The sequence below is a fragment of the Ctenocephalides felis genome, unplaced genomic scaffold (assembly GCF_003426905.1).
Source record: "Ctenocephalides felis isolate EL2017-DRISC unplaced genomic scaffold, ASM342690v1 CF-g0.4_SCAFFOLD_01886, whole genome shotgun sequence".
Classification (NCBI taxonomy): domain Eukaryota; kingdom Metazoa; phylum Arthropoda; class Insecta; order Siphonaptera; family Pulicidae; genus Ctenocephalides; species Ctenocephalides felis.
In genome coordinates, this window is record NW_020538040.1 from 26,799,561 (window position 1) to 26,817,508 (window position 17,948).

Consider the following 17,948-nt stretch of genomic DNA (forward strand, 5'->3'; position numbering starts at 1 on the left):
TTCAGGTTTTGTTAGAAATACTATTTTAATTGGTTCCTTAGTATTATTACTTTCTTTTGCACAAATATCACATTTTCGTTCATTATTCCACGTAGGAAAAATAAATTTCTTTATGGTAATAATCAGATAAGTTAAGTTCATTTCGTAACATTGGGTGAAACCCCACAAACATGAATCAAAAAGAGGAAATCTTTCAAGCCAGTATCTAGTGAAATCCACTGGTATCGTACCCAAAACTTTCAATGCATCAGGTGAGAGTTGATGATAATGATGCTTCTACAAAAAACAATATTTATCAGTTAAACTTTCTATTATGAATTATCTAATATAATAACCATATTCAATTTATATAAGCAATGTAATATTATTTGATAAGCCCACTTTAACCAAGCTAGATTGTTGAGTCAGTCAATTAAATGTAAAAGAATACCTTATTCCTTATAGCTCTTAATAAATCTCTAACATTACTTCCAGAGTAGGTTCTATACTTCCTAAGATCATCAGAAATACTTGTATCTAAGTACTTTTTCCAATCATTTCTGATGACTTGATGTGCTTCAATTTCTAAGTTTTTAACAGGCAAAGCAGTTTCTACTTCATTTTCAATACGGTCGCTAATATCCTACGTAACACAATACTTATGAATAATATTTAAATTACATCTAGAAATATGAATTATAAATATGCCTAGTTCTCTTGAAAATTAGAAGTACTAATAGTAAATTATAATATAATAAAATGGTAGCAAAACTCTACAATTGCTGTAGCAGGTGAATAGTGATATTTACCTGCAAAAATGCAAGAGATTTAGCTTCATTCCAAAATACGGGGTGATACCTAACAGCCGATATAGGTGGTCTCTTCTCCCATGTTTTGTCTATCATACTAGATAATATATTTTGCGCAACGGGCTTATCTTCCAACAAGGCCAATGAATAATGCCCAGATAAAATATTTGCTTGTCTATGAAGAGGACCTCCAAATGGATGAGCTCCATGCGATAATACATAATAAAAAACACAGCCTAAAGAAAAAACATCTACAGCAGCAGTCTAAAATAATATTTTGTCAATTATTAACTTACCGTAAATTATAGTAATCACAAAAAAATCGAAAATGGAATTTTTTTTGCACATTTTAAGATCTTCTGAACATTTTGGCATACCTTAAAAAAATGACTGATTGTGTTTGTGTGTATGTATATTCGGATACATTTTTTCGCCGACGTTGTCGAGAGCACGGATAAACCGATCAGAATGATTCAAAAACTTTAGACTCCTATTGATGGAAAGACTTTCCGAATAGTTTTTGACAAAGACAGGTCAAACCATTTCAAAGATGCGGTCAAAAAGTGCCAATAATGAATTGAAATTGTTTTTGAAAGAATTGAGAATGGAGCATCCATTTTGAATGATTCAAAAACCATATTAATTGTATTGACAGAATGAAGAATTGATTAATTTTTTGGAAAGACAGGTCCAACGGTTTCGAATTCAATAAAAAAGTAAGATTCAATAAAAAAAGATGCCATTTTGGTGGTCAAAAATAATCATTAGACATGTGCACATCAAATTATCAGATATTTTACATAAATTAAATAATAAGTACGAATTTTGTTTACATTTATCTGGATTCCACACCAAGATCTATAATGCTCAAACGTTAGACTGCGACACGGCGCTTCTCTAAGCGCCTTCGAAAAGAAAAATCAAATTTAAAAGAATATAAAAACAGAGTTTTCATTCAAATGTTAAAAGATTTCAAGATTCTCAAAAAATTGAAAATTTTTAAATTAAAATTTTCAATTATTCTAAATTATGGTATGGGAAGTTCCAGCAAATTACCTTAAGATACAATACCATGCACCACTATTTCAAGTACTTATAAATAAATAGACACTTGTACACTCACTGATCTTTCTTCTTTTATTATCTCTGGTGCAATCCATCCTTCAGTACCCGCCATGCCTGATGCCTTTGAAAAACTCAATTTTCCTACTAAAAGTTTTTTACAGAGTCCAAAATCTGATATCATAGCTCGCGTGAATCCATTTTGATCGGGTAATGATAATAACACATTATGAGGTTTTATGTCTCTGTGAACTGAAGTGAATTAAAAATAATAACATTTGTTAAATACTGCAAAATATTGGTCAATTTTCACTAAATATATTTTTACAATTGCTACATATAAATGTTAATTTTTAAGGTAAAACTAAGTTTACCTATATTTAAGGAATGCAAATGCTCCAAACCGCTCGTTGCTTGTAATAGGAGCTCTAATTCTGATGTTTTACATTTAAAATTCAAGGATTTATCAACGTAATCTTGTAATGTAGCACAACACAATTCAAGAGCTATGTACATGAATTGCAAATCTTGCTCAGTACAAAAATATCGCACAACATTAGGGTGCATATCAGATTCTTTTAACAGACTAACTTCTCTTTCAGCTATTGAAAAACATTCTGGTAAAAGTCTTTTCACTGCGACCGGCCTAGATTCAAATGATCCCCTGTAACAAAAAATAATAAATTTTATTTGTTTATATGCATGCTAAAAAAATATAATGAAACTAACTTAAATACAAATGTTCCTTCACATCCTTTTCCTAGAAGATGATTTTGATCAAAAGATATCTTTCCAATGCGAATATCCGACCTTTTTTCATCAGACTTTACAACAGGGGCATCATTTGAAGTTGTAACAAACAATTTATTTCTCTATTTTAGTGTTAATATCAATATTTGTGTTAATACTATAATGCTTTATATAAAGATATATAATAATATGTTGATAAAAACTATACCTTATAATATATGATGGAAATTGGTAGCATCATACTCATTAAACTCATAAACAATGTTATAAAAGATGCATTCTCCATAATATTTAACAAATTATTGCTGAATTTGAAAAAGCTATTTAAAATAGATACATTACTTCCATCAGCAGTATATAAACTGTTTTTTAGACTTTTATTATCTTGCGAAAATGTTATTGTTGTAATTTCATTTTTCATTTGTGTAGTACTACTTATTTCAGTGATTTTTCTATTAGCACTAATTTTTAGACTTGTTACTTCTTTTTGTGGCAGATAATAATATCCAAGCAAAATAAAATTCCTGTAATCTTTTAGATTTGTGCTTCCCATGTGTTTGATATTTTTAGACATAACTTCATTATTCTCAAATTTATTATCAGGTCCCTCAATGAGAAAAGCTTTTGGATATTTCTTAATTATAGCGGTTTCACTATGTATCAATGATGGTAATGCATATATGCCATGGACATGCTCACCGACGTAGAGTGTAGGACTGAAGTGTAAAAATAAATAAATTACAAACAAACAAAAATCGAGTAGAAATTTTATAGAGTTATTTAAAATAAAGAGCAAACTTATTATATAGTTGAATAAAAAAAACGTTTTTTCATTTTGAAACCAACCGAATTAAACGAACATCAATCCAGATATTTTTAAACATAATTGCTTTAATAAATGATTAAAACTTTTCAATTTTAAAGAGCAAACTTATTATATAGTTGAATAAAAAAAACGTTTTTTCATTTTGAAACCAACCGAATTAAACGAACATCAATCCAGATATTTTTAAACATAATTGCTTTAATAAATGATTAAAACTTTTCAATTTTATGTACAAGTTGGTCTGTACCATAAAGTATAATCTTACAATAGATTCATATTGTCTTCAGCGCCTAATTTTGTATTAGTCAATATATCACTCAAAGCATCATCAGATACTGTTGTAAAAGGAACAGCTAATAATCCATTTTTATTCAAAACATAAATTGCAACAACTGGTGAACCTGTATCAAACTCCCAGAGATAAGAACCAGTAATTCGGTCTAAAGTTGCTGTGAGGCCATATTCACTTCCGCTCAGATGTATAAAATCTGAAAAAGTTAACATAAATTTATGAAACATATTAGAAAATATTGAATTTTATTTCAAAATTAATTTAAAAGATGGCAAAAGACATGATTCAAAATTTCATGTCAACTTTCTTTTTTTAGGATCATAAAGAAAACTATATTACTGTATTCATTTGTCATTTCTGCGCTCATAGTATGAGATGAATAATCCACATAAGTCACATTCCACACACCCTTCGTCATATCATTATACATTAAAATCGTATAATAAGATCTTCCCAATAAAACATGTGATCTTGATGGCAAAATAGGAAAATCATCAAACTCTAAAAAATTAATATTAAATTAAATCAAATTAAAATATTTAAATTATGATTTGCATATAGAATAAATACCAATAACTTTTTTCCTAACACCAGTTTTTATATCAACCAAAGTCCAACTATCGCTTTTTTTACCACTGTAAAAAATTCCATCACTTGAGCGACATGGAGCATTAGCAACAAGTTGTGGTATTGTAAAAGGCATCTTGTGAAGTAAACCACCTGAAGATTCTTCTTTATCATCTTGCCATGTATAAAGACTCCCGTCCTTTGGATTGGGTAAAAATTGCGACCTAAAAAAAAATAGCTTCAGACAAAGATATACTTAATTACTAATTTTAGTTAGTGATATAATTACACAACATATTGTCCTGTTTTCGGTTGAGGCACTTTGAGAGCAGGTTCTGCAAAAGATATGTGGAAAGTTAAATGCAATATTTCTAAAAATCACCTAATGTTATTTTTCCTACAATTAATACCAAATAATATAAAAAATAGTTTTCATATCTTCTTAATCTTACAAAAATTATTTTATTATTAAGAAGCAATATAAATATATTGAGAAACAAAAATAAAAATAACGAAAATATATATTTCTTAGTATATATTTCTATACGTTATGTGATGACAATGTATTTCAACTACCATTTAAAAAAGTTTAAATAAATAGTTTTTATTTGAAACAAATAAAAGTAGTAACTATAGTAAGTAATAATTTTTTACTCTAACATTTCTATGTTATAATACATAAAGAAATTTTATATCTATTACAAACCATCATCTATAGACCATCTTTTAGAACCAGTTAATGGATCGAGTGCTATTAATTTTCCTCCTAATGTTGATAATACCAAAAGATTTTCATCATCTCTTGCTACATCCGTGCAAGTCTATAAACAAAAATTATTATTATTAACTTGATTGATGAATTTCTGTTCAATGAAGCTGAAGTGTTTGGTACCTGTTTATTTTCAATCAATAAAACAAGTGAAAATTTCGTCAACAATATAAAAAGTAAATAAATAAAGAGATGCATTTTATCTGCGTTCTTGCATTAACTAATTATGTTGTGGATCGTATTTGATTGTAGGCGATATGTAATGATAGTATGTAGTTAAGTAAATCCAAATAGTTTCCAATAAAAGACATTTTGAACTTATTAATTAAATTGCAATGATCTATTTTTTATAGTTTCAAATTAATTTAGCGCTGAACATACAGCCACATATTTCATCATTATCACAATATATAAAAATTGATTCAGCAGAACAATATTTCAAATTTCAATAACATTGTGTATGCATTTTTCGCAAACTATTTATGATTTATAAAAAATTATATGTAAAAATAATAAATTTAATGCTGTGATAGCAAATATTGTCATTTGTATTTATATTTTAATGACATTTGAGATATTTAACTTGTGTCAGAAAACGCACATGGAATATGACATGTCAACACATTGCAATGAATTAGTGGTTCTCAACATAAGGTTCGTTCGGTGTGCATAGTTCATGACATCTGATCTGACATCCACAACCATTCAGCGCGATAAGTCTCATGTCATTAAGACAGGTATATGTCATTTCTAACGACTTTACAAGCAGAATTTAATTATTATAACTAGATTTTGAGTTTTATATTTATACACTTTTCAGAAACATAAGGATTTTATTTCAAATTAATTACATGAATAGAAAGTACTTGTTTTATATTTATGGAAAAAGTTTGAAGTTAGAAAATTGCCGATGTTACTTCAACAACGTTGAGAATGTGGTTTATTCACAATAAAACTAGTAAGTAAATTAGGTAGAAATTATTTCTACTTCTTTATTATTATCATTATTTTATTAATAATGTCTCATTATATTTTTAGTATTTAATTGTGAAAAATGTAACGTTTTAATTAGTACATCATTTTACAATTTCCCGCAATATGATTGTTACACAATGAAATGTTTGGTGCAGTTTTTAATATCGCAGTATCTATATATTCCATTTGCTTTGCTTTACACTATTTTACTACATCTTCATTATGGACTATAAAAATTCACTTATACAGCCAAGTTATTTGAAATGTTAAAATATTAATATGCTGAAACTTTTTTCAAAAAATATGTTTAAATGTTAGTAGATATGACCTCAAGCTTTTAAAGTTTTGTGTAACATTTAATCAACATTATCTCAATTTAGTTAAAAATTGAGATAATGTTGACATGTTGAAAAAGTCCAAATACATGCAATATTTTATAATAAATAAATATTTAATAATGTGAGATGAATGCATAAATACAGAAATATTTTATTTTACGATTACAGCTGATAAGTTTTTTTACTTATGTGGAAGCTGTAGTGATTTTATCATTGGACGAGGTAATGTCAGTATTCCATTAAAAGATGATTCTTCTATTAGCCGAGAACATGCTATTTTGAGATTGAAACGTTCAGAAACCAGAACTAGAGTGGTACTTATTGATAAAGGTTCTAAGTATGGTACTTATATAAATAATGGAATAGAGTCTAAGACACGTGTACCATCCGGAGAAGAAATAGATCTCAATCAAGATGATTGCATCAGATTTGGAATTCTTTCAAATACATGGACACTTGCAAAGAAGGACTTCAACACTGCTACATCAGCTTTTTCACAAGCTGACAAAAATAAAATGAAGGAAATCATGAAATTTCTTGACGGACATTATGAGGAATTATTTAGTAGTTCTTGTACACATTTAACTGTTCCATTTTTAAGTTTGACTCTAAAATTAGTTCAAGCACTAGTTGCTGCTGTTCCAATTATTACTATGGATTACTGGGTTAATGTTGCCTCTTGTATTAAATTAAATAAACCTTTACCTAAGGAGGAATCATTTCTCCCCCATCAGGCTGAGCCTCTTATAAAATGTGACAGTACAATTTTATTACCTAGACCAGAAAGAAGGCACACATTTAAACAGAAGACTTTTGTTTTCTTATCTACAAGGCAGCATAGTCAATTTGAACAAATTATAAATGAAGCACAAGGAAAAGCTATATTATTGGCAAAATCAAAATTAACAAAAGCTAAACTTTGTGAGTCTGGAATGATAGTTGTTCAGTATTTAAGAAGTATGAATTCTCAGTCGTCTCAGTCAAGTCAAATGGCTGATGAAATAGATAGTAAGTTACAATATTTTCTACCTTGAATTAATTGTTAAATAATAATTTATTGGAAGAGTTTTTATTACAGAATCTTTTAATACCATTAGTTTTATCACATAATAGATATAATATTTCCATTTTCAGAACTTAGAAAAAAGTTATTTTATTTTGCAGCTTATGCAGAAATTTTGAGTTTTTATTTTCAATCAATAAGCTTATAATAAATGAATCACAATTGTAAATCACTAATTTTTTTATGATTGTTTTTATTTTAGATGTACTGCAGAAGAAAAAACTAAGATTAATACCTGAATCTGAAATTGGTTTAGCAATTTTATTCTGTAATGTAGAAAAATATTGCAACCCTGCATATGACTTTAAAATGAACTTTTTGCAGCAAAACCCCCCAATTGTTGAAGCGCATGAAATTCTGGCAGAGGAAACTGAACCATCTTGTGTTACAAATAAAAATAAAGTTAGCTCATCAACAGAATTCATTACACCAATTGCAGATAGTGATGATAAAATGGATATTTCTTCAATTTCTGATGAAGATGGTACAAAAACATCAACTATTTCCAGTACAGCGGCAACAATTGGAAATAAACAGATGCAAAAAGATAAATATGTTGCAAAGCCCAATATAAGCCTTATATCAGGTGTTGATGTTTTGGAGACTCCTTCGTCAAACCAAAAGATAGATGATAGTATAATAACCTTTAATAAACCTAGAAAACGCAATGTTGATTGTGCTGAAATCTGTATTGATTCAGATTTAGAAGGTGACTTAATGCCTCCAACAAAAATTATGCGAAATAATGATGATAATGAAGAACTGTTTTGTTTTGAAGATGAAAATAACATTATTTCTGCTCCACAAAATAAAAAATGTAAAACTATTTCAACTACTGCATCATCAGTTGATAGGTCTTGTAATATGACACCTATCATTATTGAAAAAAGTTCAGAACGCAAGAAAAATCCAATTAAAACTGGAAAAGACAATTCTGTCCAGTTAGAATTTTCTGTCAGTAATATAACAGATAATAATGTTATTGCTAACAATTCAAGTGACTGGCTGTCATGTAATGGGAACTCAATACAAATGGACATTTCAGAAAAACAGAAAAATGCATCCAATTTGATTGATATATCAAGTGAACATCAAGAGTGGATTACTACAATATGTGAAGGAATAAGTATTGAACGTAAAAAGCTATGTAAAAGAACATCTGTTGTTGAATATAAAACAATTCAAAGTAACCCTTCCTGTATAAATTACAAATATTTTAGAAAAGTTCGTCCACTAATAACTACTTGAACTTATGAGGTCTATTAAAGAAAAGTAAAATTTGTTGTTCATGTAATTTTGAAAATTCATACTTTTTAAATAAATAAAAATAAATATTTTTTAAAGTAAAAACAGCAAATATCTAATCTTGTAAAGCGAAATATTATGTATACAATCAAAAGCAAAATAAAAATAAAGGTTTTTGATGATTTGAATTTATTTCATTTCATGTGTAATCATACTATCATAGATAAATAAGCATACTATTTTAATGGGAATTGATTAGTACTAAAAGTACATGCAGAACATAATTTAAATAACATATATTATTGACTAAATTAATACTTATGTAGACTCAATTAAATATACTAAATTTATACATCTTCATATCATTTGATCATTTTTGTCATAGACACATATTTATTTTTTATGCCTTTTAACTGGGTGGTCATTTAGCCCATCATGACGTTTATGCATTGCCTAGACAGTTGAGATCAGTAATTTTACTAAAAATATGTTAAGATGTGATAAGATTCTTTTAAAGCAAATGTAGTTATTAATTTCTAGAAGAGGAAATTTGATTTCGCGCATAAATCCGATGTCCTAATTATATGTTTTCTCAAAGTTTCAAGTCATTCTGAATCGAATCAGACCAAATTTGGAAAGAGTATGTGTGTGCGCATGTGAGCCGATTTTTAGCCATTCGCGACGTTTTCTCAAAAACGGCTGGACCGATTTCAAAAATTAAAAGCCATCCCTTGTAACTCGATGAAGGTGATCGGCCGAGCAGTTTCTTAATAGTAATTAGCAGAAAAATGTAAAGGTTTTTGTCCACGTTTTAGCCCACAATCTTGAATCGACCTTAAAAATACGAAAACTGTTCGGAAGTTATTTGTTGGGATTAGCGCGCTTAAGCAATTTTAATCAGAATCTACGCCTACTTTTTTTATCTATATGGTTCCGTAGCTAATTTTCCAGAAGCTACTGATTACAGTTGACTTCTGCACTGTTTTTTTAATGAATGCGAATATTGGAAATAAAACACGACTTTGCGCAAAAGTAATTATACTTTCCAATGTGGAAATTAAAATATTGGGTTGTTCGGAAAATAACTTTGTTTTTTATAGACATTTTGGCACGTAATTTTCGTACAATAAACAATTATACTTTGATAAATTTTGTATTGGCAGTTTTAATCGAACGTCTTTTGTCATATTTCCGGTATTTCATAATTTTGAAATCATATTTTTTTTGGTTGTTAAAAATTTTTTTAGTGACCGGAACAAATAATGGTCTGATGATGGCAGGTCTGGATAATATGATGAATGTGTCATTGGGTCCCATTCAAGCTACAAAAGCTTTTGGCGATTAACCAAACTTATGGGAGGTCTTGCGTCGTCTTGATGCCTTTTCTATTGAACTATACCATTTAGTTTATCCAGCTGATGACATAACGCATCCGAATTAATCGTTATGTTATCCTAGAAAAGCTGAAAAATGAACAACTCCTTACCAAAGATACCGCTTCATTTTTTTCTGGCAAATTTCAGCCTTGCACCTGTTTTGAGCAGGTTCTTCTTTTTTGTTTCATGGGCAATTGCGTGTGTTATATTCTACATCCCACTTGGCATTCCTAGTGACAATTCGCTTCAAAACCTGATAATTTTCAAGACTTTTCAGAGACGAATCGCGTACGCCAGTGCGACGACAGAGGTTTCTTTCTATGAGAACCATATATTGAGTTTCGAGGAAAATCCCAGACCTTTCGAGTGGTCATGAACTGTTAAATTTGATAAATTTTTACATAATGGAATCTCATGTATTGTTATGCGTCGGTTTGCATCAACTAATGCTTTTCTCGCTTTATTGGCATCAACTGTACTTCTTGGACTTGAGGCATCTTGGACATCAAAATACCAGGAATGAAATTTAGCAAACTAATTTTTGCACTGTCGTACTATCAACACGTCATTTCCGTACACATCGATCAATTTCATTTGGACCTGAACAGTTTTTTTTTCTTTTTCTATAGCAAAAGAGTAAAATATGTCGAAAATGCTGCTTAATTCTTTTCGTATCCAAAGTGGCACCATTCAAAAACTGCTACATGTAATTTATTATAATTTTTTACATACATGCCTTAAAATATAAGTTTTTAAATCAAATAATAATTATAAGGCTTAAGTGTGATGTTAGGATCAAAAAAATACTGACAAATTCTGATGGTAAAAAAACGAATTGACTTTATAATAAGCATGGGGAGTTATCTTCGAACAAATGCGCGTTGCACTGTTTTGGTCCTGAGTAGTTTCAATTTTTAAAAACAGATGGCTCATGTGCACTCAATTTCAACTACAAATTGTTCACGGTTCATGCAAGTGGCTGTCAAGTATTTGATCGCTGTATGGCTGTACGAATAACCTAACTTTTTGAACTCGTGTTGTTTCTAATTAATTAATTTTGTTTAAGTGAACATTTGTGAAATTTAATATGGCAAAGTGTTTTTATAGTACCCAAAAAAGTGTCAAGTGCGGGTTAAAATATTTAGCTATTCCAATACAAGTTTCCGCAAAGGTATTTTTTAATAATAATTGCAGCAATAATTATATATAATCAAGATATGTCAACATGTTATTATATTGAATAGGTGTCTTGGGGGTACCTGCAAATTGCTGCAAAATGCACGAACAAAGCGCAGGAGTACTTTTGACAACCAAGGAATGCAATATGTAATGACAAGAAGGATTCATAAACAATGCAATAATTTAAGGAATAAGTCGTACAAAAAGTCTCCAAAGGTCTACTATTTTTGGAGACAAATATTTATTTTGCCATGTCCTCAAACATTGAGAAAGTTGCATTCAGAGATACAAGTGTATAGCGGTATTTATGAGTGTCTATTTAAAACATTAGGTTCAGCTATTTCTTTTAAAAAGTATTAGTAGCAGATACTGTGTTTTGATGTTTGATGAAATACCATTATCTTCGGAATTGTTATATGATTGGATTGAATCTCATATTGTTGAAGTTGCAAAACAGTTATTCAGCTAGTATGGTTTAAATGTTCATCAACGTAAGTTCATTGTTATATTTAATAAGATTATATATTACATTAGCAAATGTAAACACTTATAAAGAGAGTCTATACCATACATAATATTTTAATGTATTTTGATTGAAGATTAGTGTTTTAATATTCTTCATCGTTTTAATATTGAGATCAAATACTTGACTCAAATAAAACTTGTGTAACATCCCAATATAATGTTTAAATTCAAGATATATTTGTTTCCGACCTTGGGAATCAAAAATATTGCTTTTATCTTTTGATTCATAAACAATTGTATGTGCATAAAACATTATTCTGTTCATTGTAAACACTTTGTTGATCTTTTATGGCAATTTCAATGATAATGTTTTCATGATGAAACATGGCTAAATGTAATGTTATAAAACACTCGTACAGAAACTATTCAAAGGTTTTGTTAAATGCAACTTTACTATTAATTCATTAGATAGCGAAATAACTATTACATGCAGAATTAATAAAGAACAATGTCTCGTAAATGAGTTTTAATCCTAGGAATTTGAATTTCTCTCAATTTTGTTATCAATATATATATTTTATGTTTTTAGGACTTTTTTGTTTGTGAAGTATTTGTACTTTTTAACAAATTATTTGTTTTTTTCTTAACCCTTTAAATTTTTGTATTATTTGTCATTCCTTCTAAATTTGTAATTTCATTGCGTGCTCCTGTGCTTGTAGTTTTCTTCTTAGTTTTTAAGATTTTAATATATTAATATTAGTCATTAAGTAATTAATATTAGTCAGTTATTTGTGCTTAGTTTAGTTAAATACTTCTGTGATTTTCTTCACTTAGATATTTAGTTTTTGAAATATTATTTAAGCATAATTGTGAAATTATAATACTTTTATAATTATGTATAATAATTATTATATTTTCAAACATTCCATAACTGTAATTATAATTGTTAATATAAACATAATTTCAATTGTTCTTTAAACATATGTAATATCTTTGAAAATATATATTTTGTATTTCGTATGATTTGTTCTTATTTCCAATATTAAAAATTATTCAGGTTTTTGAGGCTGTATACGATACGTACAAATTAAGAAGTAAAACCAGGGGTAATTTAAATATAATACATGTGCTGCCATCTATTTTTAAAAATTTGTATTTTAATCGAGGTAACGTCAAACCGCCAGACATAGCGATCTATTATACTTGTTTATCTATGATAATAAGTTTATAAAAAGATTTTTAGTCAACTCATATTCTTTCTTTATAACTTTTAACATTAAAAACATTGCTTTGTTAACAATTTTCCATCATTTTTTAATTGATCGCATTTGCGCATCATTTTCGAGGGTAGAAATCGCAGAAACTTGTTTCTAAATACTTGTTTACACTTGTTTATACTTGTTTATCTATGCTTGTTTATCCATGATTATCTATGGTAGAAACATTTGTTCAAGCGAAGCTCAGAACCATTAGTATGTTTATTGTCCGTTATAACGGCGGCCTCAGTCGTTTATTTGCACAACTACTAGGAAAGCATATCAATCGCATCATTTGTATCTGTGGCCTACTGTGCCGTATTTGTGCTTGATTTTAGGTTGGTTCTGTGACATAGCGATTTTGTATCTTGTTTTCCTACAGTGTTAAAATAATTTAGTAATTAACAATAGTAAATAATTATGGCCCGAGGTAGTAGTGCAGGTTTTGACAGGCATATTACGATATTTTCGCCAGAAGGGCGATTATATCAAGTCGGTATGTAAAGAATTGCATTTTTAATTGTAGCCGTGACTAAGCATTTGATTTTTGTATGAGGTCGTATTTTTCAGAATATGCTTTTAAAGCCATAAACCAAGGAGGTTTAACATCTGTTGCACTGAAAGGAAAAGACTGCGCGGTGGTTGCAACTCAAAAGAAAATTCCTGACAAACTTATTGACCCGAGCACTGTTACTCATCTCTTCCCAATAACAGAGAATATTGGCTGTGTAATGACTGGAATGATCGGTAAGGGATTTATGAATAAGTATGATTGGTAAATATTGTGCAACTGTGGTCTATAATAGATCGTTTAGTTGTATCAATAAAATTGTTTTGATTTATTGCTAAATTCGACACTGTCTTAAATGCAACATTTCTCAAGTAAGATTTTATATTTTGATACAAAAAGTTTGAGGAAGAACCTATTTACTGATTTATATATTCCCAATAAAAACCCATATATTTGTTTTAGGGAATGATTCTAGAATAAAGTATTTTATATATTGGTATGAGACTTTCAGCATAACTTATATTAAATGATATCTATGAAAAGAGAAATTAACACAACTTTGAGTACTTCTCTCATCATCTTCTTTCTTTACCCATTCGAGACCGATTGCTCACCGCGTGTGCAATAATGATAATGAGCAATTATCAGTTATTCTGAGTAAAATAGTCGTCGAGATGAGATTTTTTTTGAATTAATATTATCAGTATAGAAAAACTATATTTGGTGTTGGTTTTAATGTATAATTAATGTTTGGAACTAATGTATAATTATTTTAGGATTAGTGTTTAATGTTTCCTAAAAATGTATTTACAAATTGTATTTTATTTTTTATTACTGAGTTACTTTATCACCTTTAGACATTTTTCTAAAATTTATTTCTTGTTTATATTATTTTCTTCATAATTCAACTTATTTCTTTTGACATTTTACTATTTCTTAAAAATTTCTTTGCATTATATTCTGTTCTTCATTATTGAAAGCAACATAACGATTTTATATTATCTAATTTTTTTTAAATAAATGTTCATCAATTTTAATGATGTGTTTTAATTTTACTTTACATTGCACACATTCAATAAAAATTCAATCTGCTAGCAATAAAAATTTTCTGAGGAGCGAGTTGGACACATAGTGTGCAATCATCTTATTTATGCGAATTCGCTTACAAATTGTGTGATTTTCAGAGTAAATAACTTTATTTATTAAAAATGAACAATATTAACAAAAAAAATTTTTTTCGCTCCTGGAAACCGCTTTCGAAAAAAATCGCCGTCTCGAATGGGTTAAGAAACATTTTTTACATATTTGCTCAGTTTTCTGGTTCTTAAAGTTTTTACATGTTTACACCTATTTCTTCAATAAAAAATTTGTAAATAATTCTTTAATTTTGATTTTTCTCATTTCAGCGGATAGCCGTTCTCAAGTTCAAAGGGCTAGATATGAAGCAGCAAATTGGAAATATAAAAATGGATATCCTATTCCAGTGGATTGTTTGTGTCAGCGCATGGCTGATATTTCTCAGTTATATACGCAAAATGCAGAAATGAGACCTTTAGGCTGCAGTGAGTATAGAAAGTTTAGCCCATTCAGTTTATTTTACTTCTGTTTATATTGTAATTATTGTTATATTGGAAAAAGTTATCAACACGTTGACAAGAGAATGATTCAACATATGTTCTTAGTCAATATAAACAATTTCGATCATCCTTTCAATCTAGTCAATTGTTTAATTTAATATGGCTTTACATTGGCTTATATTTCTTTACATCAGCATGTATTATTGATAATTGGGAAGGTATATGAGCCGAGTTAACCATCAACTTAAATTAGGGATGTTTTTTGTGAGATTTTCCATTACCATTCCAGGTCTTAGTATCCAAATAGTATTATAGAAACACAAGACTCGCAGTGGCTAGATTATGTATTAAACTTCATATGTTTAAATGTTCACAGGTATGATATTGATAGGATATGATGCTTTGAAAGGACCCTGCGTCTATAAAACAGATCCTGCTGGTTACTGCTGTGGTTTTAGAGCCATTAGTGTGGGTGTAAAGCAAACTGAAGCCAATGGATATCTTGAGAAAAAACTGAAGAAGAAACAGGTTTGTTTGAAATTTGAAAGTAGTACCTTTACATAATTATTACTAAAAATATTGCTAAAAAAAATTAGTAAGATCTTGCGTTGTTGTTTTTGATAATAACAATTCCATTCGATACTCATGCCTCTTGTTGTTTACATTATATGTTGTTTTTTTTTAATTCTATGTAATTGATTTTTTGATTGCATTTACTTTTGGCCAATGCCCCTTATTATCAGTGTTAATATCTTTGATAGTAATATTGTTTTTCCACACATGAAATTCTTAAAGTTATTTTTGTATGAAAGATGTAGATCAATATAAAACACAATGATAATTTGAAATATTTCTTCATAGTAATGTAATTTAATAATTTATTTAGGATTATACATTTGATGAAGCTGTCCAGTTGGCAATTTCATGTTTATCAACAGTGTTATGTGTTGACTTCAAACCTTCAGAAATTGAGGTTGCGGTGGTTACGAAAGAAAATCTTAAATTTAGGTATATATGAATATAAAATATGTTAAATTATCAATCTTGTTTTGTGACTTACTATAGATTACTGTAGATTATAATTTATTTCCATTTTTAGGGTTTTGACAGAGGCAGAATTAGATGTTCACTTGACCGCTATTGCTGAGAAAGAATAACTGTTGCTAGAGACATAATTCTAATTATGATTACTGCGTAATTTAGTTATATCAGTGATGGATATTTTTATTAAAGAATCAAAAAACATTCAACTTTTATATAACCTAATCTCAAACATTATACATTATATCAGCTATTTGAAAGGACCATTTTGATCTATTATTGTTTTTGGTGTTAAATTGTTGACTTGAAACAAATTTATATTGCATTAGTTGCGTACCGTCTTACAAAATATTATTAAAAATAAAATTTCACCAGTTTTATAAGGAATATAAAAAAATACTTTTTTATTATCAGATTTATGGTGTATATATATATATATATATATATATATATATATATATATATATAAACTTTGTTCAACATAGAAACATGTTTTTGAAATATTTATTTGCAGCCAAATTGTAAAAACAGTGTATGTATTTGTATATGTATATACATGTCTATGTATAATGTATGCATTTAGAATGCTTGTGCATATTTTTGAGAGCAAAGATACATGTTTTGCATGTTGTATGTAAATACATTATTATAGTCATGTAATTTTACAAAGCAATATTTTTAGGCTGAATCTAAGTGATAATTATGGAGCACAAATGAAATTCTATTTTATCAACTTTCCAAAGGTGAAGTTAATGTTTTTTCCAGAAAATCCGATTTGATAATTTTGTTTTTTTGGCATATTAAGTCATCACAATTTATTTGATAGCATATTTCGGCCAAGTTTCTTAAAAAACAACTGCACTTATTTGAAGAATTTAAAAGCTGTTTGATGAAACAAACACTTTGACGAAGGTGGGAAATTTCACAAGTGGAGGATGTAACATAACCTGTGGAGTTCCACAAGGTTCTGTATTAGGACCTTTATTGTATCTATTATACACCAATAACCTTAAAGACGCAAAATTAAAGGGAAGATACATATTATATGCAGACGATACAGCGATAGTATATGCGGATAAGGATAAAAAAAGACTCGAAGATATTATAAACACGGACATGAAAATATACACCGAGTGGCTAACTGAAAATAAACTAACAATTAACATAGATAAAACAAAATACATATATTTCAAACATAGAAAAAATACTGAGAACACTAAACTAAAAATTGAAGTAAATAATAGAGCAATAGAGGAAGTGGAAAGCATAAAATACTTAGGACTGATAATAAATGAAAAACTGACATGGACAGACCATATAAACAAAATAAAAAGAAAGATAGGAACATTAACAGGGGCATTGAAAAGGATCCACTCTTTCGGCAAAAAAAATAAAATACTAATTCTTAAAACGCAAATAATACCTATAATTTTATATGGCATAACAACATGGAGCCAAACAACTAAAGCAAACCTAAATGACATACAGAGAATAATGAATAAAGCCATAAAAATAGCATATAATTTACCACATCTAACACCCACCAAATACTTGCAGAGAGAAACAAATAATCATTCACTAAATAACATAATTAAAATAGAGAAATGCAAACTAATACACAAAATGAAATTTAACCGAATTAAAACAAGTGCAACAATAGACACAAATCAAGATATACATGAACACTACACGAGACAACACAACAATTTTCACATTGAACGCAATAGAAAAAAGAATTTGAGAGAAAATGTCATATGGAGTGCTACCAAAATATATAACGAATTGCCAGACTATATTAAGATGACCAATGATAATGATAATTTTAAAAGAAAAATAAAGAAGTACTATATGGAAATTGAAGAAAAAGA

The 17,948-nt window shown here is 28.5% G+C and overlaps 3 protein-coding genes across 5 annotated transcripts; 2 read left to right on the plus strand and 1 right to left on the minus strand.

Moving 5' to 3' along the window:
- Positions 1-183: 183 nt before the first annotated feature.
- On the minus strand, positions 184-5,379 carry LOC113374797 (serine/threonine-protein kinase/endoribonuclease IRE2-like; the record flags this gene model as incomplete). The annotated part of the gene is made up of 13 exons (XM_026614763.1): positions 5,178-5,379; positions 4,992-5,106; positions 4,575-4,620; positions 4,289-4,509; positions 4,058-4,219; positions 3,692-3,914; positions 2,809-3,316; positions 2,580-2,722; positions 2,225-2,514; positions 1,912-2,102; positions 789-1,052; positions 431-622; positions 184-276 (listed from the first exon to the last, which is right to left on the minus strand). Coding segments are annotated over exons 1-13 (2,523 nt in total), but the record flags the coding sequence as incomplete, so codon positions are not given.
- Positions 5,380-5,752: 373 nt separating this feature from the next.
- On the plus strand, positions 5,753-8,760 carry LOC113377659 (nibrin-like). Of its 2 annotated transcripts, XM_026618045.1 has the most exons (4): positions 5,753-5,791; positions 5,875-6,012; positions 6,536-7,375; positions 7,633-8,760. In XM_026618045.1, the coding sequence occupies exons 2-4, from the start codon at positions 5,988-5,990 to the stop codon at positions 8,676-8,678; spliced, it is 1,911 nt and encodes a 636-aa protein (XP_026473830.1). In that variant the 5' UTR covers positions 5,753-5,791; positions 5,875-5,987; the 3' UTR covers positions 8,679-8,760. The 2 variants fall into 2 exon arrangements, with proteins under 2 accessions (XP_026473830.1, XP_026473829.1); XM_026618044.1 differs by lacking the exon at positions 5,753-5,791 and having other exon boundaries at positions 5,852-6,012.
- A 4,469-nt stretch (positions 8,761-13,229) lies between these two features.
- On the plus strand, positions 13,230-16,417 carry LOC113377306 (proteasome subunit alpha type-6-like). 2 transcript variants are annotated; one of them, XM_026617571.1, is made up of 6 exons: positions 13,230-13,447; positions 13,522-13,698; positions 14,869-15,024; positions 15,416-15,589; positions 15,945-16,047; positions 16,139-16,417. In XM_026617571.1, the coding sequence occupies exons 1-6, from the start codon at positions 13,372-13,374 to the stop codon at positions 16,194-16,196; spliced, it is 744 nt and encodes a 247-aa protein (XP_026473356.1). In that variant the 5' UTR covers positions 13,230-13,371; the 3' UTR covers positions 16,197-16,417. The 2 variants fall into 2 exon arrangements, with proteins under 2 accessions (XP_026473356.1, XP_026473355.1); XM_026617570.1 differs by having other exon boundaries at positions 13,232-13,447; positions 15,416-15,567; positions 15,926-16,047; positions 16,139-16,405.
- The last annotated feature ends 1,531 nt before the right edge of the window (positions 16,418-17,948 follow it).

What these genes read in the sequence shown, in the direction of transcription:
- LOC113377659 (XM_026618045.1), top strand. Translation starts at nt 5,988, where the DNA reads ATGTGGTTTATTCACAATAAAACTA. An exon ending in GTTTATTCACAATAAAACTA is followed by an intron (nt 6,013 to 6,535) that starts GTAAGTAAATTA and finishes TTACGATTACAG; the next exon opens with CTGATAAGTTTTTTTACTTA. An exon ending in AATGGCTGATGAAATAGATA is followed by an intron (nt 7,376 to 7,632) that starts GTAAGTTACAAT and finishes TTTTTATTTTAG; the next exon opens with ATGTACTGCAGAAGAAAAAA.
- LOC113377306 (XM_026617571.1), top strand. Translation starts at nt 13,372, where the DNA reads ATGGCCCGAGGTAGTAGTGCAGGTTTTGACAGGCATATTACGATATTT. An exon ending in AGGGCGATTATATCAAGTCG is followed by an intron (nt 13,448 to 13,521) that starts GTATGTAAAGAA and finishes CGTATTTTTCAG; the next exon opens with AATATGCTTTTAAAGCCATA. An exon ending in TTGTTTGAAATTTGAAAGTA is followed by an intron (nt 15,590 to 15,944) that starts GTACCTTTACAT and finishes CATTTGATGAAG; the next exon opens with CTGTCCAGTTGGCAATTTCA.